General features: G+C 33.1%; 2 protein-coding genes across 29 annotated transcripts in view; one reads left to right on the forward strand and one right to left on the reverse strand.

Moving 5' to 3' along the window:
• Positions 1-10124, reverse strand: part of LOC133185468 (uncharacterized) — a 41046-nt gene extending 30922 nt beyond the window's left edge. Inside the window, 4 exon segments of the mRNA XM_061320705.1 lie at positions 449-960; positions 2991-3038; positions 8044-8185; positions 9984-10124. Coding sequence (XP_061176689.1) covers positions 449-960; positions 2991-3038; positions 8044-8146 — 663 coding nt within the window. The 5' untranslated portion in view covers positions 8147-8185; positions 9984-10124.
• A 71-nt stretch (positions 10125-10195) lies between these two features.
• LOC133185461 (probable serine/threonine-protein kinase kinX) lies at positions 10196-26637 on the forward strand. 28 transcript variants are annotated; one of them, XM_061320668.1, is made up of 20 exons: positions 10196-10386; positions 15602-15787; positions 16016-16120; positions 16357-16380; positions 17165-17188; positions 17683-17931; positions 18749-18784; positions 19049-19078; positions 19241-19276; positions 19419-19445; positions 19668-19712; positions 19819-19866; positions 19990-20022; positions 20183-20224; positions 20539-20565; positions 21148-21180; positions 21873-21905; positions 22070-22648; positions 24444-24485; positions 24942-26637. In XM_061320668.1, the coding sequence occupies exons 1-18, from the start codon at positions 10342-10344 to the stop codon at positions 22646-22648; spliced, it is 1602 nt and encodes a 533-aa protein (XP_061176652.1). In that variant the 5' UTR covers positions 10196-10341; the 3' UTR covers positions 24444-24485; positions 24942-26637. The 28 variants fall into 28 exon arrangements, with proteins under 28 accessions (XP_061176652.1, XP_061176653.1, XP_061176657.1 ...); XM_061320669.1 differs by having other exon boundaries at positions 19819-19863; XM_061320673.1 differs by lacking the exon at positions 21873-21905.
• Positions 26638-26816: the final 179 nt, after the last annotated feature.

Consider the following 26816-nt stretch of genomic DNA (forward strand, 5'->3'; position numbering starts at 1 on the left):
CCTTCTCCCTGACGTCTTTACTTTCTCTGTGTACACCTTTGTTTCCTATTATAACCTTTACCCTAATTTCTATATTTTCTCTGTGTATACCTGTTTTATTACCCTTTTTTCCTTCTGTGTAAACCCTTTATCCTAATTTCTATAATTTTCTCTGTGTATACCTGTTTTATTACTTTTTTCCCTGATGTCTTTATTTTCTCTGCATAAATCTTTGTTTCCTAGCTATTATAACCTTTATCCTAATTTCTATATTTTTTTTTGTGTTTTACCTGCCTTATTACCTTCTCCCTGACATCTTTATTTTCTATGTGTACACCTTTGTTTCCTTACCTTTATCCTAATTTCTATATTTCCTCTGTGTATACTGTTTTATTACCTTTTTTTCCCTTCTGTGTACACCTTGTTTCCTTACCTTTTTTCCCTTCTGTGTACACCTTTGTTTCCTTACCTTTATCCTAATTTCCTTCTCCTCTAGTTCTATCTGCAGCCTCTGATTTTCTTTCTGAAGTTCGTCCCTCTCCTTGAGATTATTCTGGTCTGCCAGAGACTTGTACCGCTTCAACTTGCCCTTCACCTTGTCAAGTTCATCCTCTGCATCCCTGAGGTAACGATCTGTCCTTTCATATTTCTCACGCGTTTTACGTAAGTTCTCCTTTAGTGTTCGCACCTCGTTTTGGTGCCTGGCAATAATTTGAGGAAGCTCACCCTCGGTTTCTTCATATTTAACGAGGGCCTTCTCTTGTCGATGCTGCATCTTTTTGAGGAGCTTATTCTCCTCTTTGAGGTCCCTGAATGCTGTCTGCATGTCCTCAATCTGGTTCCTGAGTTCATTCAATTTTAAGTTTTTTGCAGACAGCATTCTTTGTACTACACCATCCATTTTGGGCTCGGAATTGGCCACTGATGTTCGGCCCGCTGTATTTCTGCCACCACGCCCACGACCTCCCCTATGTCCACCAACTAAAACAAATAGAAACTGACCAGTTAAACTTTAATGGCAAAATAGTCAAAAATAATTAAGCCACAAGTATATAATCACACTTTATGATCTTAATTAATTTCACATTTAAAAAAAAAGGGTTGATGTTAAACAAACTCTAAAGAATCAAAATTTAAGACTATCCTTGTTTCCAGGTTTATTAGACTGCACCTTATGTACATCACCATTATCATGCTAATATACAATTATTAGGGCTTGTAAAATTTCATGCAAAAAAATTATAAAGATGAAACAAATATTATTTTCATCATCACACATTAATTATTCCAACATATATACAGACACCACTTATTACAAGTTAGAGTCGATTTACACATAATTCTAGATTTCCTTGTGTTTATTTGAAGAACAGTCTCCATACCCCACTAAAAATAGCATAAATTCAAAAAAGAAAATCAACCAGCATAGTATTCATTGATAAATGTAGCTCTAATTGTCAACGGTACAAAAACATGTCGAATGAATAATGCTTATCTCGATATGGAATAAAATGCAAACAGCAAAAGGCATAGAAGATTAGAAACCATACTTATGGTGTCTAAAAACAAAGAGGTCTTGGGCCACGGTGCTAACCTAATTTTTACCACGTTGAAAATGTATTTTACGTACATCCCCCAACCCCTTTTTTAAAGATGTAAAAGACTACCTGAATATATTTCTCAATATTAAATGAAACGTTCAATGACCAAGTTAACTCCTTTGTTCAATTCTTTATTATCACTCATGGTCAACTCCTAAGTATATATTCTCTGGAATGTATGAGGCAGCTTTTTTGGGCTGCTTGTATTAAAAAAGTCTATCAATTATAATTCTGACATTATCATGTCTCTTTCACTACACTTTGTCTGAAAAAAAAGAAATTTACCAAGCAACTTCACTAGAATAGAGAAACTTAAAACTTATGGAACCATAAATAGGGTTTAGTTTCTAGTTTAGAGTCAAGAAAGTAGATTGATTTTAAGCACAGAACAAGCTTATCTGCTATAAAGAAGTACTCAATGTACAATGACTTATGTACAATTGATGTATAATTCTTTATGTTATAATTTGTCATCAAAAACTCTAGGGTACAAGCAATACCCTAATTTATATCTGTGACAAAGGTAGATCAAACTCTATAACCTTTAATTACTAAAACCTTTCAAGACATTATTGGAGCCACTTTTGATGATAAACCATGAGTTTTTCTTGTAAAAAAAAAGTCAATAACAGATCAGCCAGCCAGGAGCTAAAGCAGTCATCGATGACAGATATCCCATCTTTTCCCTATAAAAAAAAAATCATCAATACAGGGCAACCTCCAAATGAAAATTGTACCCTTAGGTTATTTATTGGGGATCTTATTTGCAAGCAGAAAAAAAACCCCTTGATGACAGACAGACAGCTACACAGACTAAGATTCTCAGAGGTTTCACAAGCTTGGATAAGGAAGGATCACTTGATATTTGGGATCAGCTGAAAAACGTAAGGTATAGCATACTACCTAAAAAGGAGGAAAATAAGAACCAGAAGGGCGGAAAACAGGTTTATATACAGACACTAAAATATCAATCAGTTTTAATAGTTGTTATCCAGATATCAGAAAATTCCTTTCAATGGCTAAGGAAGAAAGCCAATAGGAATAGCTGATAATTTCAAATCCCTTATATCTGAAACTTATGGCATAAAACGTATGTGGTATATATATCAATAATCTAGCCCATTTAACCAAAGTTATTCAATAGGGACTACAGAGGCATGCAGTTGGTGGTCGGTGAATGACGGCTTATACAGACAGCATGCAACTCCATGTGATTCATATAAACATGTTACTCCAACATGTCTTATAGCCATTTCTCCTCTTATATACATGTATACATATCTACAGGTGTTGGTAAATGTTTTGGCATAAGTAGTTTTTATAAGACATAGCATAACAAAACTTTAAGTGGGTACATGTTCAAGCATAAAGGCCACACCACATTGTAAGCTTGTTAAAGTCTAGGTTCACCTTTCTTTTTAGGAGAGTACACGTCAGTAAATGTTTGAGTCTTGGAATCTGAAAACATGATTAAATATAAACATTGTCATTTAATATCAAAACTGAAAATAAAAATACTGCAGCCATGATACCCTTATAAACATTAAAGTATAATTAAATTACTCACTGTTTGGTAAACTATCTCCTCTTGATACTATTACTTGTAATGACATTTTTTATATTTCATTTGCTTAACAAAATGAAAAAAAGTTGGGTTTTTTTCAAAAATCCTGGAGTTTTAATACTCTGCTAGCTTAGAACACTTTGCCTCTATTTTCCAATGAAAGTACACTGTTGGAATGCAATGTACTCAAGTCTAAACTATAGCCAATGAAATTAATGAGATCCAAAAATGTCAGCCGTCTGGAATGTATGTCAAATTCATTAACAGATGTACCATTACATCATGTACATAAACATATAGTATCCCAATTAAACCGGCTGCAGCACTATTTGCATGTTAAAATAAAATTGTCATAAAAAATAAATTACAAATCTTTTGTTTAACGAGAAGCCACTATTGATTGATTTCTCATTGTCTTAAGAAAGCCATAAACAGAGTTAAGGTGAAATGCGTAATGCCCCACTGGAATCATTGTGTCTATACCGTTACACTAAACAAACAAGACAATGAGATTTTAAATTGACCAAAAAAATCGTACAGTACAAGCAGGTAATTGGTAAAGCATGAGGTCATTGGGCTAATGGTTATAAACATAAATCTCGAAGTTTATCTGCCTCTCATCAGCACTACTGTTTTACTCTACACAGTCAATAACTGGCAGTGCTGACAATCATGATGTCAACGCTATAATTTAGTTTCCAGATCGAGTGATTTTATCAATTAAAAATGGACGTGTCCTCAGAGTAAAAACTTTGTGACAGCACACTCTCTAGAAATATACATATTTTTAAATCATCATTAATTACCCAAAAACATTAATTACCCAAACTTCACAGTCTCATCAAAGAAAAAAGTCTGAGGCTAAAATTCACATCCCCCCCCCCCCCCCACATTGCCTGCTTTTATACAAACACTTGTAAATGACTTTCCAGGGATGAAAATCAATAAGATAGCTTTCTGATTTTGTTGGATTTAGGATAAATTGACCTATGTGACTTCAAAGTATCGGTAAACAAACTTAATTACCTTTTTAGATTGTTCATTATCTTAGGAATAAAATGGTTTTAACAAAAATCCCCTCAAAGTTTTTTTTTTTAATTACTGGTCTGCCCCCCCCCCCCCCCTTCTCTTTTAGAAGGTAAAGTGAAACTTTTGGTGTAGCACACATATATTTCAAATAAGTAATCAAAAGATTATCAGTTTGAATTTCATGAAAGTTTCTTGATGCCATGGCTTTTAGCTGATTCTTTGATCCCTGTATTTGGTGAGGGGGTTTAACCTGCTATATATAGGCTGGGATCCATGGCCCAGAGGAAGTTTATGAATCTCGTTCACTTGGTACTTCAGATACTACAGAAGCTCTAGGTATAATAACCAGTGCTCAGCTAACCATTATGGCTAATAGGAAAGAATTCAATCTAACACTAAAGTACAAACTAACAGAATAGGTGAGAATTTACATAAAAGATTAAAGATTTGATTGTTATGAATTTCTTTGATTCAATCTGTCGTGAATTATCTGTACAGTAATAATTCCATTCATGCCATTTGGAAGTTTAAATTCAAATATTTTTATGACAAAGATCTCTCATTGTGAAAAGGTACTTTATTTGTTTGTGTTTATACAATTGAATATTGATTGAAGAAAATAATTTTAATCCTATTCTTCTGAGTTAAAAATGGTTAACAAAGATAATAAGTTACAGATGAAAATTTATCTTGTAATTCGTAAGATTTATTTTCAATTATTTCATGCTACTCTTTAAGAAGCTTACATAATTGCAAAAACAAGAAAATAATTTACTTACAAAAAATATCTAGTTACATACATTTAAGAATTTCAATTTTTCAATTTCATCTGATTTGATAAAAAGCAGAACAAACCAGCAGATAAACTACCACTGCAGTGCATGTTATTATGATAAAATTTATGTTATTTAGGAGCTTTGCCTAAATAATTCATAAGTAAAGAAACTGTAAATACCTACTTCCTTATTTTTATATTTTAAACAAGAGTTCAAAATGACCTTTTTGTTATCAATAATTTTATTCTGCTAGGAACAAAGAAATAATTTTTAGAATACAAGAATCAAAAATCTATTGTCATTAAGGTACAACTTGACTTTTCCCCTCAAAAACAAAGCATGAACTCATAAGGGTCTGTGGTTACAAGTTGACATTGTCTTTTGGTTATGAGGGTTATGTTAGGTTTGAGTTGACTTGGTAACAAGTCAGTCAGGTTAGGAGTTGACTTTGCCTTTTGGTTGTGAGTTGACATGTTGGGTTTGAGTTGACTTGGTAACAAGTCAGTCAGGAGTTGACTTTGCCTTTTGGTTATGAGTTGACATGTTGGGTATGAGTTAACTTGGTTACAAGTCAGTCAGGTTACAAGTTGACTTATTTGATACTTACTGACACTATTTATGTAAACTTTACCTGATTTAAACTTTCTGAAGTTCCTGCCACCTGTATAAATAGTATATACATGTGCAGATCTAGAGGGGGGAGGGGGGCCTGGACTCCCCCCCCCCCCTGGAATTTGCTCAGTTATTGAAAGTATATACTGAAGCAATTAAAAAATAACTTTGGACCCTCCCTAGAAAATGTGGACCAGGGATCGACATTAACGGTTGTCCGATTGCCCGGGACAAGTAAATTCTTAGTTCGGGCAAGTGAAATTGTCGACATACTTGTCTGATCGGGCAAGTGAATTTTTCTCATACAAATGTACATATTTAGTTTACATCAATTTATAAATAAAACAATAGATTGAACACTTGATTCCCCCCACACACCTGACTGACAATGTTTTCAATCGAAATTTCTTGGTAGCGTTTCTGGATTATACTGTTTATTTAAAAAATCAAGTTCGTTATTTTCTATCGTAGTAAATATGCTCTACGTCTAACAAATTTTGTTAATTTCTTATTTATTTATTTATTTATTCACGCACAGAATATAAGTACGTTGTAACACAATGTATCCTGATCAAGATAAGAGGTACTAAGTATGTTTCGTAGCAACTATCTTCCTTAAGGTCAAGATCTAGTAAATGAAAGGTGCCTACAGATTTCTCAAATTTGAGAAATGAATTCCTTTAATGATGCTTTATGATATTAGCTTGGTCAAAGAAGTTGTTTCGGGGCATAATTTGTAGGTAAATAAGACGAAAAATCATACTTTAAACTGTCATTTCAATGAAAAATTAAGAAAATCTTTCATGAATACGGGAGGTTTTTTCCAAATCAGACAAATGAAATGTTTCCAGATTGCCTACAGTCTCTCAGAAAACGGTAATTTGTATGTTCTTGGCCTCTTCTTTAAAATAATATTAAATTGAATATAGGTATCGGGATTACTTTTCACATGATTTCAGTTGGATTCCATGAAACTACTTTATTTTTTACATAATTTTATTAGAGCCGTAAAGTACGGGAAAAAGAAAGTTGACGATTATGACGTCATAATGGATCTAGCACCAAAAACTTAGTCTAAAGTCATTTACTAGATCTTGACCTTAAGCGTTGCTTCACAGTTATCTCTGAGAATCACGAATCGCAAAATGATCCTACCGCAAATAATTTTCAAAAATATGAATTTTATTAAAAGGAAACGGAGGGTTATTGGATTTGCTGTATGGCAGTGTGTGTTAACAGGTTATATTCACAGCGATATACGTTTTTGTACAATTTTTTTTCAGGTATCTCAAAATGCCAAATTGACAGTAGTGTATTTAGTCACATTTTTTTTTCTTTCCATAACATTTACAGTAATTAATAATTTTTTTCTTAACTTCTATCCTAATTTTGGGCAACCAAGTTTTCCATTCGGACAAGTCAAAGTTTGAGATCACTTGCCCGAAGGGCAAGTGAATCTGAAAGTTAATGTCTATCCCTGTGGACCCCACCACCTCTACCATTAATTAGGTGTTTTTCATGCTGGGAAATGGAATTTACCTTTTTTATGCCCCCGTATCAATGATTCGGGGGTATATAGTTTTTGCCCTGTCCGTCTGTCTGTTTGTCTGCAAAAACTTTAACATTGCCCATAACTTTTGATTGGTTGGAGCTGTGACTTTCATATTTCACATGTGTATTTCTTGTCACATGACCTTTCTTTGGGTACCATCATATTGACCTTTTGACCTCGACCTTGGAGTTTGACCCAGTTTTACAAAATTTTACCCAAATTTAACCTTGGCCATAACTTTTGAATAATTGGTGCTAGGGCTTTCATACTTCACATATGTAATCCTGGGGACAAGACCTTCCTTTGGATACCAACAACTTTGACCCTTTGACCTTGGAGTTTGACCTACTTTTGAAAAACTTTAACCTTGGCCATAACTTTTGGTGCTAGTGCTTTCATACTTCACAGATGTAATCCTTGTGACAAGACCTTCCTTTGGATACCAACAATTTTAATCCATTGACCTGATCTTGGAGTTTAACCTACTTTTGAAAAACTTTAACCTTGGTCATACCTTCTGAACGATTGGTGCTTCGGCTTTCTTATTTTTGGGTTGGAAATTTTTTTGACTGGGGTGGACCCCCCCTGGAGAAAATTCCTAGATCCGCGCCTGATATACTGACCCTACTGTATACAGGGTTATTTTCGCCCCATTTAATTTTCCCCCTTTTACATTTGCAAGCAGTTTTGCCCATTTTAAATTTGCTCAGTCACAGTTCTGTTTAGGAAATTATACAGTGTACTGTGTTGTTTGAATTCACCCTGTTTTAAATTCACCCAACTGTGAGTAGGGCGAAAGGGGCAAAAATAAAATGGGGGCAAAAATTTACCTGTATACAGTACTTTTATTTTTACTTGGTTTGAACTTTCTGAAGTTCCTGCTACTGTATAAATGCTATACACACTAACACGGTTTATGTATATTTTTACCTGGTTTGAACTTTCTGAAGTTTCTGCCACCTGTACTTTTGGCTGCTCTGGGAGCATCATCCTCATCACTGATAAAGGAATCACTGTAATCATAGTCTGACATCTTCTCCTCTTCTCTTCAATCATCCAACATAATACTGACCTGTAAAATATAGGAGAAAAAATCTATTGTCATTAAGGTACAACTTGACTTCTCCCCTAAAAATCCAAGCATGAACTCATAACCGGGGTTTTTGGTTACAACTTGACTTAATTGCTTCAAATTTTTAATCTACCATTATGATAGTTTGGGAGATATACGTCAATGTTTTAAATATAATGTAGGTTGAAAGGCTCATTTTTAGCCTTAATTTTAAAAAAATCCATAGATAGGGCGACTTCGGAAGATTGGGTGAAGCCATGTTTACCGATTTTCTAGAAATTATTCTACATAAGATACTATGCATTGGAACACACAAACTTAATGGTATTTCCCATGAAAACATCTGTATTGAAATAGTATATCACATTTGTATGTGTTTAACATTTAATTATGCTTTATTTCTACTAATAATTCATTAGTTGAAACTTCTTTGAATTTATGCTATAACTGTATTTTCTCTAACTTAATTGTCCATTTCAAAGCTGTCATAGTTTCACTCTGTCATTAAACAATAATCAAAAATATGGTAGTGTACAACACAGTAGTATACAATACCTATCAATTGAGAAAAGGTTCAAGATCATAATTTTTATAATTATATCCACTGCAGAAAATGGTTAACACATTCCTAATATATTTCTCTGAACATTATTAACAATATTAGTGAATGCAACAACTTCGATGACCGCCCGTTTTTTTATTGTCACAGTGACAGATTTTGCTAAAGTAAGATAATGAGAGGAGTGACGAGTCAGTGGTACATATATATAAATTTGTAACATAGAGAAAATGTGCGATATGACTAGGATTCAAATCTGTGCCCCCTGAACATAAGGCAGAAGATCTTGCTAAAGCAAAACAAAAACTGTCCAACTGCCACAATTTATCATTTATATATCCAAAAGTTTTACTAAGTCAACTGCCTTAAAGGAAAGTAGTGCTATAATTAGTTAGAATAATCTAACTGTGTCTCGGGACAAGCCCTCACCACAGTTAGAATACGTCCCATATACTTGCAATGTAGCAAATCGGAGTGGATCCACTCCGAAATGATTTTGAAGAATACAAAAGGAGTTGCACAGAAAATAACTACCAAATTTATCATAACAAACCTTTTTGAGATGGTATATGTCTTTTAACCTAAAATATAATTCATATAAATATGAAAATTCAACTCTTTTTCTCAACGTTTTTTCCTCGCTTCAAATTTAACACCATGTTGACATTCGGAACTCTCTGGATTGTTCATAGAAAATACACAGAGTACGAGTTATCGCCCGTGTTTATTTTGCAACATTGCCAATACACGGAACGAATTCTATCGTTAAACCGGGTCCGTAGGACAATATCATTTTAACGATAGAAGTTTCTATCTATGCTATAATGTACATTACTGATACAAGGATTAAAATATTACATTCAAATCTTACTGTTACTTCAGTCAGATCCGTTGTATATAAAATCACAATACACATATTTTTATTGACAAACTATGAGAAAAAGTTCTTTCAACCATCATAAAGTAAAAAATTAATGTCTTTGAAATATTATTTTCAATTCATATAATAAGTATAATTAATCATAACAAATTCGGTTTTCTGCACTCATCAAAAATGTAATAAGTGCCTTAGACATTATCACAACACATAATGAAAACAGATAAATCACAGGAATCTGCAAATAGAACTTAAAATTTTTCAGACCACAGTAGTACAGAGTATTTTCAAGTTAGTATTTTCAAGTTATGATGACTTAGCTTATTTTGCCCTAAAATAGATTTCTGAAGCAAATTTGTTACCTATAAAATTGTCGAACAGGTGTTCTGTCATTCAATCCATTGCATCGCTCATAAACATGTGTCTGCTTTACGACATGGTAAGAAAATATGCGTGAACCGGTGTGACATTTGTTTACCTGCCCAGCAACAAGAAAAACGGATGTGTGGAATTTAGTCGACGTCACAGAAATTGTGAACCGGAAGTAGAATGACGTTGCAAAGTGTGTGTGAAACCTGACCCGGAAAGAGTATCAAAATACAGAGAATCCCAACCAATCCATCTAAATCGGGAAACATCTGCAGCTGTTTATCATATGCAAGTTTGCTTACAGCTTGAACATTGCACAATTTCGACTCTTCTTTCCAGATTTTTAGCAAAATGGGACTCAAAGTGTTTATTACAAACATTTCTAGCAGTACTGATGTAAGTGTTCTGCTTTGTTTACAAAATTTGACAGTTCGAATTGCCACACCCACCAGTGAAGGAAACATTTAAATTTTCTGTTTTTAATAACTAAATTTTAAAAATCTGATGTGTAATATAATGTTATGCCTTGCATTTGCATTTGGCAGCTAGATATCATAGGCTCTTGTTTCTGTAAGAAATATTTACCCCTATACAAAAGGTATCCAATTAAAAATTTCATGGAGTACCCACCTCCCAAGAATTGCAGTCATTAATGCTTTCAAAGAAAATGCACTGGTAAAATGTTTAGTACTGTACATTCTTTCTACAAATTTATGTTGTATTTATTTCCTTTTATCTCCATTAACAACATACAAACTCCGCTGATCGATTGAAAATTGTTTCGCACCACCAAGTGCTATGTCAGGGTTGCAAATAACCACTCGCCCACTCGGAAATGCGAGTAATTTTGCCTGTGGGCGACCATCTCTTAAGGATATTATTACATAGAACATTCTATTGTTAAAATGATATTGTCCTACGGACACGATTTAGGAATTTGTTGGGTATTTGCAATGTAGCAAAGGAAACACGGGTGATAACTCGAACTCTGTGCATTTTCTATGAACAGTCCAGAGTGTTCTGAATGTCAACATGGTGTGTAAATTTGAAGCGAGGAAAAAACGTTGAGAAAATGAGTTGAATTTTTGTATTTATGCGGATTATTTTTTAAGTTAAAAGGCATATACAATCTCAAAAAGGTTTTATATTAATTTGGTAGTTATTTTCAGTTCAACTCCTTCTGTATTCAGGGCTCTCAATTCTCTGTATTTGGGGCCGTTCAAAGGCCCCATTCCCAATTCAAAAAAGGCACCTTTTTTCCCAATTGAATGTGCTAATTTTCACAAACTGTCACTTCTCCAAATATTAAAGAACATTTAGTAAGATATATAGTTACTAAACTTGTAATTCATATTTCTCTGCATTACAAAACAGAAATTTAGTTGATAACAACCACCAGAAACTCAATACAATGTATATCATGAATTTAATGCATAATGTCTAGTTATGATTTTCCCAAAATTACCCGAAAGGTCGCTAATTTTCCCAATTTTTATGGCCCCGGCCCCAGTTCCAAAAAGTGGTGTGAGAGCCCTGGTATTCTTCAAAATCATTTCGGAGCGGATCCACTTCGATTTGCTACATTACAAGTATACTGACATATTCTAACTGTGGTGAGGGCTTGTCCCAAGACACAGTTAGATTATTCTAACTAATTATCGCCCACATGGGAATTTTATTAGACTTTTTCCAGAACCTTATCGTGATTTGGTTCCACTCTTAAACGCACTTTTTTTCACTGTTTTCTTCTTATAAAACATTTTTAAGACCCAGAATCGTGTCAATGAAACACTTCCTTGAAAGTATGAAAATTCCTTTTATGTATCAAATGTAGTGGGTTTTTCGCCCATATCGTATTAAGATGCACACTATATATTATTCAAAATTAACAGCTTTATATTCATTAATTTTCCTCCTGAAATAAAAATGTTGAAAATGTTTTCCAATTTTTTGCTGCCACCGTGGGTAAAAATATTTCACGTTATGAACTTTATAAGTTGGTAAAGTACGCTTTCTGTAATTTTATGATAGAAACATTTATAATGTAAAATACAGTTATATGTATCCTGAAGTGAATGAAATCATGGAATTTTGAACAAGTGGTGTCGAAATGCCCAGGAAGAAATGAAATGAAAGACTGTGGACAGGAAAGTATTTGTGATTATCATAAGAAATGATTTTTTCACCAAGTGAACAGAAAATAGTAGGCTCCAAAGTATCAATGTGGGCTAGTAAAACTTGTGAAGTTGGGAGCCCACATGGCCCCTAAGTTCAAAATCTTATTTGCAACCCTGGATGTACAAATATCTAGTATTAAACAGATTCTGATATATAAACCAGACCTGAACCAAAACCAAACCGAATAACTTGGACCACGGTTTTCAGTTTTTTGGGGTAACCGTGACAGCCCTAGATAAAATTTTTGAAAATTAAGTCAAACGTCAATGTCACAGTGCCAAAAAGCATATTTTATTTAGAAAGGTCTTGTCACAGGTAATGTACGTATATAATATGAGAGCCCAATCTTTTCTAATTTAAATTATATGACCAATTTAAAGTAATGTTAAAATTGTTGAAGGAAAGGTCAAACTTCATGGTAAAAAATCATAATGAATTTGAGAAGGTATTGTCACAGGTAAATAGGTAATGAATGTGTCAAATATAAAAGCCCTATCTCTTCTCAATCAAGTTTTAAGCAAAGATGAAATTTTTGAAAAGAAGGTCACACTTCAAGGTCATGCAGTCAAAAACCATAGTATATTTGAAAAGGTATTGTCACAGGTAATGTACACATGTAACATGACAGTCCTATCATTTCTCATTCAAATTTATGAACAATTTAAAGTTGTATTAAAATTTTAGAAAGGGGGTCAAACTTCAATGTCACAGGATCAAAAATCAGAGTATATTTGGAAAGGTCTTGTCACAGGTAATATACATGTGAAATATGAAAGCCATACCTCTTCTCAGTCAAATTATGAGCAAAGAAAATAGATCAAACTTCATTGTTATCCATGTAATTTAGAGTTTGATGCTTTGTTTTACAAGGGTTCAAAATTCCTCAAGCCGACATTGGGGACTTTGTAATTTCGGTTCCGGACTCGGCATTTAGAGTATAAACAAAAGTCTGAGGAATTGGCATTATATTGTAATTTATAATAATTTTATAGAACCCCAGAAATATAAGCAAAAAAATCTCAAACAGTATGAACATCTCTTGAGGCCATCGTTAAAAATATCTTTGTTTCCCCTAACCCGACCCTCTAATCACAAGTTGGGTAGGTAGGTAGGTAAATATTTTTTTTTTTAGATAGCAGCTTTGAAAATACCTTCTAATATTTAATGGAAAAATACCTTTATAAATAAGAACAATACAAAAGAAAGCGATTTGTAAACAGATTATCACACAAATGCCATTGGAAAGTTATGTTTAAGGTAAATTAAATTCACAGGTATTTTTCATTTGAACTTGTAAAATATCTCAAGCCAGTGTAAATTTATTGAAATCGAATATTTAAAAAGACGATTCTCAGATACGCAAAGGCAGGGCATTCGAGTATTTTTCAAATCTACTATCAGCTTCCAGTGCTTAAAGGGTTTTTATCACGTATCTAAATTTCTTAAAAATGAAACACTTTTATATTCTTGAAACATATTATTATCGTTTAATTATGAAATAATGTTGAAAACGGTCGTAATTAGACGATAAAACGCCCGTAATATAGGGTCCTCGAAGTAAAAATCTCCACTAATTAGATAGGGGTCACGTGGTACTGAAACGTCATAGGTGTCAATGGTCAATAGAACTCGTAAAGCTTATCGTAAGAAAAAAAATATATTGAATAGATTTTTACTCTAAATAAATAGAATACACAGTATGGCCGGTTGAAATTTTGACACAGATTATATTCCTTTGGTTATGGACGGTCAATCTATCAGGTATAAACGTCTAGCAGAGAGAAATAACCCGAAAATATGCCAACAATTGGAGAGAGGTCACGGAAGATGAAGCCGTTGACAACTCGGGACTTCAACTAAATAGAATGAATTACTAAAGTTTAATTTCGTAAACATTTATAAATATGGGAATTTTAAATTCCTCTTCATTATTATTTTGATTAATCATAAATAAATAAATCCTGTATATCTTCTTTCTGTTCTAGCAGTGCATATCATGTACTAGAAATGAGTCAAATGACACTTCTTCAATGGCGCCATACGCCATTACGAAGTTCACAACATTCCTACTAGATTCTGTGCGACTTTTAATAAATGCGTGTTTGTCATTTATTATTTTCTTTAAAAAGTATCTTTCCTTAAAATATTTTATAGGACAGAAGAAAAAAATCGCGATTGATCGGGCATAAACGATTGTTCTGAATGGAGATAAACACCATCGCATTTGCAGAAAAAGGCCCCTCTTTTATCTCTCGACCAAGTCCAGGAAATGTCGGGGAAAAATTCTTCCTAAAACCTTTCTTGTGCACATTGGTGCACCATAAAGCCATAAATTATACCTTACAAGTTGTCAATTATTTAATTATCACTTAATTATTTTCTAACAGGTTTAAAAGACACAACAAATGAGCCCTTTCGTATACACAATAAGTACTTCGCTTGACCAGGATTGACACCTATGACGTCAGAGCAATGGCGCGTAACATCGGCGATCAAAATATGCATATTGAGAAATTCAATCTTTGAATCGCTGAAACATCAAAAATATTAATTTTCTAGCAAAGATTTTTAAATATATGATTTTAATAGCATGTAAACTTTGTCATATCAAAAAATTTTGAAACGTGATAAAAACAATGTACTTTTTCAATATTTAATTGAACCACACCATATCTAAAAATGCCACATACAATGTCATAGTCACGAAGTTTAACCCATGAATAAAAGGCATGAAGAAAGGGCGTCTGAATTATATTCATCAGGATGAAATATGCGGACATATTACAACTCCTATGGAACATAGATGAACTGTATATTAGATCAAAACTCATATTAAATAAAACGCAATGAAATTGATTGATGTAGGATTCGAGTAAGCTAAAGGCATAAGATTGATACATCGCCGTTGTTTTATAACACCGTATATTGTATTCCTCGGTGACACATGATATGGGCACCAATTTTGTTCCAGCAAACACTTGAAAATCACAGTAAAGCAAACACTTGAAAATCACAGTAAAACAATATTGACCTTTCTGATATAAACGGATTTTGATCAAATTGTATTTTATAAAAATTAATAATCATAAAAAAAAATGTTTGAATAATCTTATTGAAAAAAACTTTTCAGTCGGCGCGATTTAATCGGGTCAGTCGCGTTAGGGGAAACAAAGGTATTTTTTATTTTGGCCTGAGCATCAAAAAAAAAAAAATTGAATCCCTTTGTTATTATTATCATACAAAAGGATGAAAATTTAAATTTAATATTTTGGGGAAGTCCTACAATTTTCTATCGACTTAGTTAAAAAGGTTCTCAATGAATCTTTTCATATCTCTCAGAAAAGATTTATTTTAAAACAATAAAACCATGCACCCTGCTCAATTAAAAGATAGAGAATATGTGTGATAATGTTTTCAACTGAAATAATTGCAGATCAAGAAAAAACAGAGAGAATTGCTGCAGACCTTAGAAAGTTTAAAAATAGAATTTGAAGCTATAGACATATCAGATCCAACTAAGGAGGAAGAAAAAAAGTTCATGAGGGCTAACAGTAAACCCGCTCAAGAGGGCAAGGTGCCCCTCCCACCTCAGGTGTTCAACAATGATGATTACTGTGGGGTAAGTTGTGTTATCAGGTGTACAGGGAAACATGCTGTCCAGTAAATACTATGCATAATACCACAAATGTAAAAGGTCAGATTACAAAAGTTGATTAATGAACAGAAGTAAATGGAAAAGAGTAAGGGGTGTAAAGTACTTGAGTAAGTTGTGGATTCTGTTCCAAAATACTGAACTGTCATGAGGTAAAATTGTGTCTAAAAATTTCCCTTAATTTTGCAATTGCAGGATTTTGATGCTTTTTCGGAGGCCTTAGAAGATAATCAGTTATATGAATTCCTAAAACTTGCACCACCAAAGGAAGTCTCTCAAGCATCCGTTACAGTGACAGGGGTGAGTACTAAAGACAATATATAATAAGTATGGAGCAAATAATTCATGTAGCAGACTTTGTTATTAGTTCTAAATTACTTAATCAACATATACTGTATGATTACAGCAGTGGTTTCATGTTGACAAACATGTATTTAGATGATGAAAACATCTTGTTGCTAATTATTTAGAGATAAGGAAACTATGTTATTTAAAGTGTACGCTTTAAACATGTCATGGTCTCACACATTTATTAGGAGGAAGAAGAAAAGAAAGACGAGGTATACCAGCATGAGCATGGAGTTCAAAGTTCAGCAGTCATTTCTTTTATAAGTGCATACTCATCACAAGGCTCTGATTTTCATCAGTTATTTTTTAGAAGCTATTAACACATTTTAGAAGATTTGAAAACATTTATTTGTCTAAGGAGCAAATGCGCCCAGCGCAGGCAATCTGACAATTATGTTGAGTCCAGTAATGATATACTGTGGATCATCAAAATTTTTGCTACAACTTTTTTCGATCAAAAGATATTTGGTATTTACTAGCATAAAATTTTTTCATGAATTCCGATACCCTTTGTAATTGTTTTATACAATCTTCTGTAATGAAATAAAAATAAAAGAATGAAATTTTCGTGAGCGGACAGTCTCACATAATTACACAAAAATAAAAGTCTTGCGAAAAAAAAGTGATTTACAGTATGCACTTATAAAAAGAAATGACTTTGATTATTTATTACTAAACTAAAAGTTCCTTTACAGCAGATTGTTACAGATTTATTCCCTTGCATTTTCACATTAACTGTTAGTATGTTGTAATTTGTTTATATATGGAAAATTGAATGTTATGAAAAGGAAAGGTATTCTAAATGCTATAAAAGAAAGGTTGATAGAATTAAATTAAAAATCCTGAAAAACTCTGGTGATAAGATATTGTAAATACATAAAACCTAGGTGAAGAATTGATATTGTCAATACAAAGAATTTGGATGATAAATTAATATTGTCTGGACATAAAAAAAAATACCTCAATCTGGGTGATAAATTGATATTGTTTATGCAGGATGAAAGAGAGAAGGAGGACGAGGTATTGGAGCATGGGCATGATCTGTAGAGTTCAAAGGTCATCTCTCCCATCAAGTCACAATTCATCTGATCACTTTTCAGTTCCATTTTCTCTTGCAGTTGTTTTGGAACTGAAACTAAGAATAAGACACTCCAAAATTTACGAAAATTACCTTTTATTTTTTTAATTTTGTGAACTCGTAGAAGAATTCTCTACCAGAATTAGTATATAGTTCAGTTTTAATCCATTTGATATAAAATGAACTTGTGATTGATGGAGGAGATATGCAGTTAGTCAGAAAGTTTGACATGAGTTTATATATTGAAGTATTTAAATTCTTTATTTTTTAATTGGAAATTTTGCATTTTACTAACAGTACAACTTCAGATGCTTATATATATAAAACATTAGAATATCAGAAAATGTAATAGGATGGAGGAATAATTTACACATTTAAGTACCTTTATTATGCACATTTAAATGGTTAATAGAGGGTGATGAATGGTAAACTGTAGGAAAAAGCTGTTTTGATTGAGGATGTTGCTGCTGAAGATGCAAAGAAAAATGAGGAGGAAGAAGCAGAAACAGGAGAGAAAGCCGATCAAGAGACAAGTGAAAAAGAGGCTGCACCATCAGAGGAGAAAGTGGAAGGTGAAAGGTCAGAGGGTGAATCAAAAGAGGAGGGGTCACCAACAGAGGGTGCTGATGAAAAGGCAGGGGAAGATGTGAAGGAGGAAAATGAGGAAGCAAGGAAAGAAGAGGAGGTATAGCAGGCATGGGTTGAGGAGATGATGTCCCAGTACCATCTAAATAATGGAAGAACTTCGATCCACTCCCTCTTTTAATAGAAATCAGCATGTGTGGGTTTATGAATGTCATCTACATTGCACTTGTATTTTCATAGTAAAAGAACTTTGATCCACTCCTCCTTTAGTAGAATACAGCATGGTGTGAAGAAAATCCTCCCACAGTCTTTCCTTGAAGAACTACAGCATTTAATGAAAATGGAAACTTGAGTTTTACACTTTGTTTGTGAAAAGTTCCTTATGCAGTGTAGAATTTGACAATTTTTTTTTTCCAAACCACTTTTTTGCTGTATCAGCATCATGCTGAGGTCATAGAGAAAATCTGAACTCCTTGCATGGTTTGGTATTTCTCTGATTGATCCCTGGAACATGTAGATTGAAGAACATTCTTTTGACAACCCCATTAGAAAAAAACAGAAGTGATTGATTGATAATACATGTACACTGTCTTGTATTTGTACATATATAATCAGAAAGAAGTAATAAACACTTAATGGAGAAAGCCTATTCTTACTAAAGCATGGGGTGTTACTCTGCCTATCAGATGTCTAACACTTTCAACCATTTGGTCTATAAAGAATGCAAGACACAACAGACACATTTAGACACTAGACAGATTGTACCTCAGGACAGCTTTTGTGAACTAACAGCATGATCAGATCAACAAAGATATTATTTGGAATATAGACATGAAAGTCTCTTTTTACAAGACTATTAAAGGATACAGTTTCAGCATTGAAGTTCTTTTGTTGATTTTGTATTTATTTCCTCACAGGAGAAACCTTTGGACAAAGATGCTGAGGAATCCAAGGTAAATTCTGCAGATTTTTAAATAATAGATATCAATTAAATAATAACTCTTGTCAACCTACAGTGATTCAAGTGAATTTTAAGTAACTAAAATTTTTGGAGTATTTTTCATATTCAGTAAGTAAGATGACATTGTTAAGAATTCCAACAAAAAAACTTGGTGATTTAACTTGCAATATAGTCCTTAAATGATATATCCGTTGCCATGATTCCATGAAGGTTGATGTTTTTGCGTTTGTCACGATATACATGTATTTGTTGTCAGGATAGAGAGGCTGAAAATACTGGGGCTGATGTAAGTTGGTTTGCATGTGAGTTGTGTCTAGATGTTTTTAAAATCTTCAAAGTTCAGTGGAGTCAACATGGTGCAAGCTATTTGACATGTTAGTGTACATACATGTTTGGCAGTAATGTATGTAGTATGATTGTCATATTTTTGTGTGTCCATTGTTGGCAGGAATTGGACCAGTCTGCTACAGAGGCACCACCATCTGTAAGTAGCATGGTGTGTGGTTCCTTCTGCTCAAGGAATGGCTTGATATATTGTTTTGTGCTTTCTTAATGAGATGTCCCAGTAGGGGTTTTTAGTATCTGTATACAGGCTAAACTTTAAAGTGGTCACTGATTTGTTACAGGAAGAAAAATCAGATGTCAAGTCTGAAGTAAGTAATGCCCAACAGTTACTGGTAACAGACTCGGGTTTTGGTTGTATGAAAATTAGAAATCACTTACTGAAGTTGAGGTGTTGTAAACTTTTAAGATACGTGTAAATGCAGTAGTGTACTGTATATCTTAGCCATGCTTATTGTCAAGTAGAGCTATATCACTGTTTGTGGGCCTATAAATAATGCCTTGTAAATACATTCATGTTGTACATGTGCTAGGAAACGGACCAGGCTGCTGAGGAAACTGTTGTTGTGGAAACTGATGTAAGTGAGCAAGGTCTTGAATATGTTTGAATGTATTTAGTGTCATTAATTGCCTTTGCTATAGCTTTGTCACACTGTGGCATGAATATTGGTCGCTAATTTTTAGGATGGCAAGGAAACATATGCAGAGGCTGTTCTTGTTGTGGATGATGTCGTAAGTTTATTGGAGTTTATTCAGCATTTTTAAAACTGGAAATGAAGTTAAATTCATGAATAAAAAGTGATTTGCAAGCTAAGATGCATGTATTGGAGTTTCTAGGTGGAAATGTTTTGTTAGGAAACCAAGGAGGTAGACAAAGAGGAGACTGCTGTAAGTGGCATGCCGGTTTGGAAGAATTTTTTTTTTTAAAGTGTGAAATTAATTTCTAAAAGAAGTAAAAGCTGGCTTTTTGGCATTTGCAAAGTCATTGAAGTTCAGAAAAGTCTATGTTGGACAGCATGAATATTTGTTTTGTGTTTTACTGTAATAGGAGTCAAAGCTACAAGATGCAGCATCCTCTGAACATGTTGAAGTAAGTGGATTAATTTGGGGTGAAAAGTTTTGGTAGTCAAGGAACCATAGTAGGCATGATTTAGTTGTCGGTTGTAATTTTTGTGATAAAAAAAAAATCACAGATACCAGGAAAACCTATAAAGTAAGGGTTTGATAAAATCATTTGATTTCAGACAGGAATGATGATGCAAAGAAAAAAGACACAATAGTTCCTGGTAGTATTTAAGTAAAAAGGAGGGAAAATATTTACTTTTTAATTGTTTAAAGAGAAATATATGTATTAAATATCTTGCTGATGACTGGAAGTCATTTGTAATATATTGCTTGTTACAGGAGACCTCTATAGAAAAGAAATCTGATGTAAGTGATTAGTGGGTCAGGCTTTAGTATTCATGCTAGGGAATCTAGGGACTCTAACTTCTGGGTAAAATTATTGTCCTCTCCCTTTAAGAGGGAGATGCAAAGTTAGGGACAGATGTTAAAAAAAAATGAATGCCTAAGGTTGATATATGTATTTCTTGGATCTATTTTGGTTTTAAATGATGCAAATATCAAATTTCTAAAATATTAAGAAATTGTAAACTTTCTATGATGTTCAAAATTCTACCTTTTTGCTGTCACCCTTATAAATCTATACAACTTTTAATCACTTTATGGAAGATTTTTGTGAAACAAAAAATTAAAATCTTTGCTGCTAGACTTGTTCATTTAACAAATATTAACATGGCTTTAGTTGTTATTTTGATGATGTTTTAAACAGTTATTCTGTATCATCTGTCCATTAATCAAGGGAGTAATGTTTGCAGATTTTTCATTTTTTCAAATTTATGTGTCTGAGAATTGTGGTGTACTGAATAAAGGAAGTAATTTTATTTCTTTGTGGATAAAACTTGTTATTATGACTTAGTTTTATGTGTTCAGTGGAAATTTAACTGTTGACAGGAAACTGGAGCACTTGAAATAAGAGAAGATAATGTAAGTGACTAGTGTCATGAATAAGAACATTATTATTTAATTAGAAAGGGATATATTTAAGTTTTGGTGTATGGTCTTGTTGTTATGTTGATAAGACATTTTAGCTTCCATCAAATTCACTTTGGTGTAAGATGGGTGCATGTACTTGTGCCTTTGAATGGCATGCTTGAAGTTCAATAAAACAATGACTGACAAAATAGGAGTTGAAATTCTAGTTCTGAATGCATTGAGTTTAGGACTAAATTTTGCTTTGATTGATATGTTTGTTATGTTTTTGTATCAAGTGTAGAATGGTGTAGTAAATGTATACATGTTTGTGTACTAATCAGTATTGACTTTGTATGATTATCTGCTCATTATCTAAAAAGGTAAAAAAAAACAAAAACAATAAAATACCCAATCTACTCCATAATGGTAGGCAACTGAGCCAGCAGTTCTCTTGCAGACATTCGTAAGTGGCATGGTGTGATTTCTATGTGTCTCTTCAATAGTGTTGACAAATGTAGAGTTTAGTATGTTTGGATTTGGATTGCCATGTTACTACAGATGTCTTTCATCTAAATCAAAGCTGTGGCAAATTGTTTAAAATAAGATGTAAAAGTTGAAAAGGAAATTTAATATTGCAATTTATGGTAGCCTTTGTTGTAAGGTGCTATTTTTCTGCTGTCATTGACTTACTTTTCAACCTCCAGGAAAAAGAGGAGGAACCAGGCTCTCAACCTGATGTAAGATATAAAACTTGTCAAAGCTCTTTTGTGGTTTAGTTGGACAAAATAAAATTTTACTTGGGTTTACCATCAGATTAAAGGCAACTACTAAAAGTTTTGTGCAGAGGAACCAGTAACATAATTCATTGTTCAGTATTTAAAGATTTTTTATGCATTAAAAGGATGTCAAAGAAACCACAGAGGATAAACCTGGAAAGGAAGAGGAACCAGCTAAAGAGGAACCAGAACTTCTCAAGGAAGAGGAACCAGTCAAGGAGGAGGAACCAGTCAAAGAGCCAGAACCTCTCAAGGAAGAGGAACCAGCCAAGGAGGAGCAAGAACCAGTCAAGGAAGAGGAACCCCCCAAAGAAGAAGTGAAAGAGGAAGTGAAAACTGAGGAGAAGGAGGAAGAAATAGATTTTTGGGCACAGATTGGTAAAGATGATGATGATATTGGTAAGAAGAAGAAGCCAGCAGTAGTGGAGGAGCCAAAGGAACCAAGCCCAGTGCCAGAAACAAAGACAGCTCAGGAGGAAGATGAGGATGATGACTCGATGGAGGCCAGAAGGAGGAGGAGGAGGAAAGAAAGAGAGGCAAAGGAAGCAGCTGATGCAACAACAGAATCAGCAGAGGACAGTCTGGAGGAACGGCGCCGCAGACGCCGGGAGGAGAGGAAGGCCAGGGAAGATGCAGATTCCACAGAGGTGGAGAGTGCTGCAGAGAGAAGGAGAAGACGTAGGCGTGAAATGGCTGATGATTAGGTAACAATGCATGAGGCTGTGTCTCAGAGTGTGTAGACTAACCAGAAGTCAAAAACAAGCATCAAGTACATATAACCAAGAAACTTAAAGTAACATCAAGTGACTAGAGGAATGTACAAGCTGAAGATTATAACGTGTAATGAAAAAGGCATGAATTCTTAATCTCTGCATAGATGTAATCACAGAACTGGTAGTTATAATTCAGAAACTTAGAGTAGCATCAAGTAACAAGAGTGTCTGTATGTACAAACTAAAGACTATAACATGTAATGAGAAAGGCATGAATTCCTAATTTCAACATTGATTTAACACAGAACTAGAGAAAATTCATAGGCATGCTGAACTACTCACTGCACAGATGATAAAATATACAATAAAGGAGCATAGACAAGCATTGTGATGAATGATAATGTGCAAAATCTAAACTGACCAAAATGTTTGTGCACATGTACATAATATATGATAGTTTTTTAACACTTTAAAATTGCTGTCAGCATGCATTGTAATAATATATTTTCAATATATTGAAAAGAAGAAAGAAAAACTATAATGTGTGATTAAATTTTGATAATGGGAATCTGTGAATGACCAGACTGAAGATGGAAGGTAGTACTGCATGGTGAACTTGTTCTAATGGATGCTTGAATTGATTATATACTGATGTTGCTGTGACCTAAGTCAAGGACAGTACTGATGTAATACTAATACTTCATCTTGTATACTGAGGAGCAGTTATTGGTTCTGACTATATACTGACATTGTACTAACTTATACTGTATACAGGGAAATTTTAGCCCCCATTTTATTTTTCGTCCCTTTTGCCCTTGTCACAAGTGGGCGAATTTAAAATGGGGTGAATTCAAAAAACACAGTATAATTCCTGAAACAAAACCATGACTGGGCGAATTTTAAAACGGGGCAAAATGGTTTGCAAGTGTAAAAGGGCGAAAATAACCCTGTATACAGTAACTCAGTCTACAGAATATTCAGTATATCGTGGCATTGAATTTTATTTGAAATTCAGGAGCATGTCATTGATGAGAAATTTTATTCATGTATGTATTTTGTTTATTTTTTTTGTTTAATTAACACTAAGAGTTGTTCTTTTATTTTATTGTTTAACACTGATAATTACTCTTTGGTTTGTTAATTAAGTAGAATCATTTGTTAAGCAATACCTACAGTTAATAAAATATTATTACCAATTTGACTAATTTATGTTGCTGTATAATATATAATTTATTTTACCCATTTGCTTTGTGTTAAAAGAGTGTATGATACTGACATAACTGTGTGTGAATTTTCAGCTTCCAGACACCCTGTGTTTCAATTGCTTGAACTTCTGTTGTTGTAAGCTTGTACACTTGTTGGTTAAGCTTTGTTTTGGTTTCAATAAAGTTACGTGCAGAAATTGTGTTCATGTTGTTTCTCATTATAATTGTTAAGAATGCTGATGTATTTCTTAAAAACTGAATGGTAGATTGTTAATATTATTAGTTTTCTGTTACTGTTTGAAGTTTTACACAACTTTCATACCATTTATACTACTAGTATGGATGCAAACTGTTACTAACAAAACTTTTTTTTCAGGTTATCCTTTAGAATTTGTTATTATGTTTCTTTAATGATATTTTATGATTTACAGTTCTCAGCATACTAATGCAATAAAAGCAATTTTAATTAAGCCACGAACAGTTTAAATGAAGTAACCTATGGATGAAGATGTCAATTTATTAAAATGTTCATGAATTATATCTTTTTTTTGTTTTTAATTACTTTTTCATTATTTTTTCAGGGAAAATCCGAGGATGAATAAAGAAACCTTAGTCTTTCCCAGGTAATAATTGATGGAAAAAATGACCCAAAAATATACTGTAAAATCACTAATTTTCATGAGGGAATAATTTTCATTGTTTTCAAGGTATGAGAGACCCACTAATTTATGTCCACCATGAAATGTAATTTTTTCACATATATTACTACTCAACATTTCTTCAAGAAATCAAATCCCCACCAACCAATATGTTTTCTTCAAACCACGAAAATTTGACCCCTCCAAAACGTGATTTTACAGTATTCTATCCAAACTGAAAATTAAGACTTTTTTAAAAAAAAAACTATAATAACTGAACATATATATGCAACATTATGTCCTACAGTAAATGCTGATGTATTGGTTAAACCTCTTAAAATTTAATTGCCATGAACAATATGGATGGAATCGATGAACATAATTTTGCTCATCGGAATGAGACAAAAAATCGTATTTTAGAAAAATCTTTTTGTTTTGCAGGTGCTATTTAACAATAGGAATGCTGCCTATCTCTTTCTTAATCATATCCAAACACCTCCAAGCGCAATGATCTACCAGTGGCAATTTTTAGTGAGATTATTTCTTCAGAACTGGGATGACCACAGAGAATTTTTCATTACTTGTGATAACATACATTCTATTGCTCTCTTATTTCCCTCAATTTTTCGATGTGCAATGTTGCAATGTGACTTTTCGGAGGGAACTCTATTATGTATTATTCAGAGATACAATGAACAAATATTCTTTTAGTTTTAGATATTTAAGAATTATGATGCTGTTATTGTGCGTTGCTAGAGTCTTTGGTTAAGGTTTGTGAATCATTGTCCTTGTAGCATTTTTGTAATTGGCTTTTGTGCAACTGTTGTGTGACCCCCAGCTCTCACCCCACCCCCATCCAAAAAAAAAAAAAAATACTGCATATGTCAAATTTGAAAACATAACATCAGAGTGAAAATGCGTTTCTCAAATATTTTTGGTTAGTGTACATTGTGTCATGAAAGTAAAATGAAGTAAATTGAAAAAGTACTTAATTTTTTTTTCATTATTATGAATATTATATTACTGATGCTCAATTTATCTGTCTGAGTTCCAGAAGTTTAAAATTATAGAATCTCTTGTCAGTGTTGGAAAAAGAAATGTAGATTTTTAGTGCTTAGTGTAGGAAGTTTCTTTTTTTATAAAGTTTTATTATTTTATATATATATTAATACTTGTTTATATATGTATAGTTCCTTTATTGGCTCATTTAGCATTAAATAGCAGTCCCACCTTATTCATTGTGTCTCTTGCTTTAGAAAGTCTCAAGAATACTTTTGAATTAATTTTATTTGCATTATCTGAGAGAAAAGTATTATCTAATAATAAGTTTTCAAGTATGGATTTATGCTTCTTTACTCTTTTTGCTTTTGATTTCCATTATATAAAAGAATCTGTCATAAGAAAAGCATTTGAAAAATTATTAAAGACCAAAACTCGGGAACTTTTTATCCATCATTATTCTACGCATGTTTGTGCTGAAAAGTTGAATATTATCTTGTTTAATGTATTGTCTTTACTAACTTGTTTAACGATAAATTGTGTTCATATTTCAAGCAAGCTGTGCCTGTCAATAGTGGCAGAAACAATGGAATTGTAATGTTTACATCTTACAGAGTAATTTTAATTTGTTTGCCAGTGCCATGTGAGACACCAGCTTTTAGTCAGCTTTAACAGGGAATTGTGGGTAGCGTTTATTTAAGTTTTGTTACATGACATGTCTTAGTTTGTTTGTTACAATTTTTCCTTGTCTTTCACACAACAAATTTCAATGTATTAAAAGTTCAGAGTTTTGACACAACATCGTGTTTACCAGTGCTGATTTTTCTGTAGAACTTTGAAAATTTTTATTATTTACTGTATATGCTTTATTAACATGTACTCTTATCTTGCCATGATTTAACTTTAATTTGCTTTTGATGTGTCAGGTAACTTGGTAATTAATGAATTATGCTTGTCAATCTGAAAGAAATCATCCCCCTGTTAAATTGATTTAATAGTATATGTATCTGTTGACTTTTGTGAATGGTTTGTTCAAAAGGATTTGTCAGTATGTAAAAAAAATTTGCATTGAAGTATTTTGTCAGAACTTATTTCTGTATTTCCTGTTTGTAACATTAAAATTAGTACTAAGTACCAATTTTAGTCAATTCTTTTCAAAAACAAAAAGATTGAAGAGTTATTACCAGAATGGGAATGTTCTTATCATTGATTTACTTGCTTGGTTCTCCCTTTGGCATGTCTAAGACCCTTGTCATAGACATCATCCCTATGGTACTGTCTGTGACCCTTGCCTTAGGCTTCATCTCTATGGCTCTG

Source organism: Saccostrea echinata, unplaced genomic scaffold (genome assembly GCF_033153115.1).
Source record: "Saccostrea echinata isolate AGI-Se365-2 ecotype Australia unplaced genomic scaffold, CSIRO_AGI_Sech_v1 ptg000012l, whole genome shotgun sequence".
In the NCBI taxonomy this organism is placed as follows: Eukaryota; Metazoa; Mollusca; class Bivalvia; order Ostreida; family Ostreidae; genus Saccostrea; species Saccostrea echinata.

Coding starts and splice junctions, on each gene's coding strand:
- LOC133185461 (XM_061320668.1), top strand. CDS start 10,342: ATGGGACTCAAAGTGTTTATTACAAACATTTCTAGCAGTACTGAT. Junction 20,023..20,182: donor TAGACAAAGAGGAGACTGCT/GTAAGTGGCATG, acceptor TTACTGTAATAG/GAGTCAAAGCTACAAGATGC. Junction 21,906..22,069: donor AACCAGGCTCTCAACCTGAT/GTAAGATATAAA, acceptor ATGCATTAAAAG/GATGTCAAAGAAACCACAGA.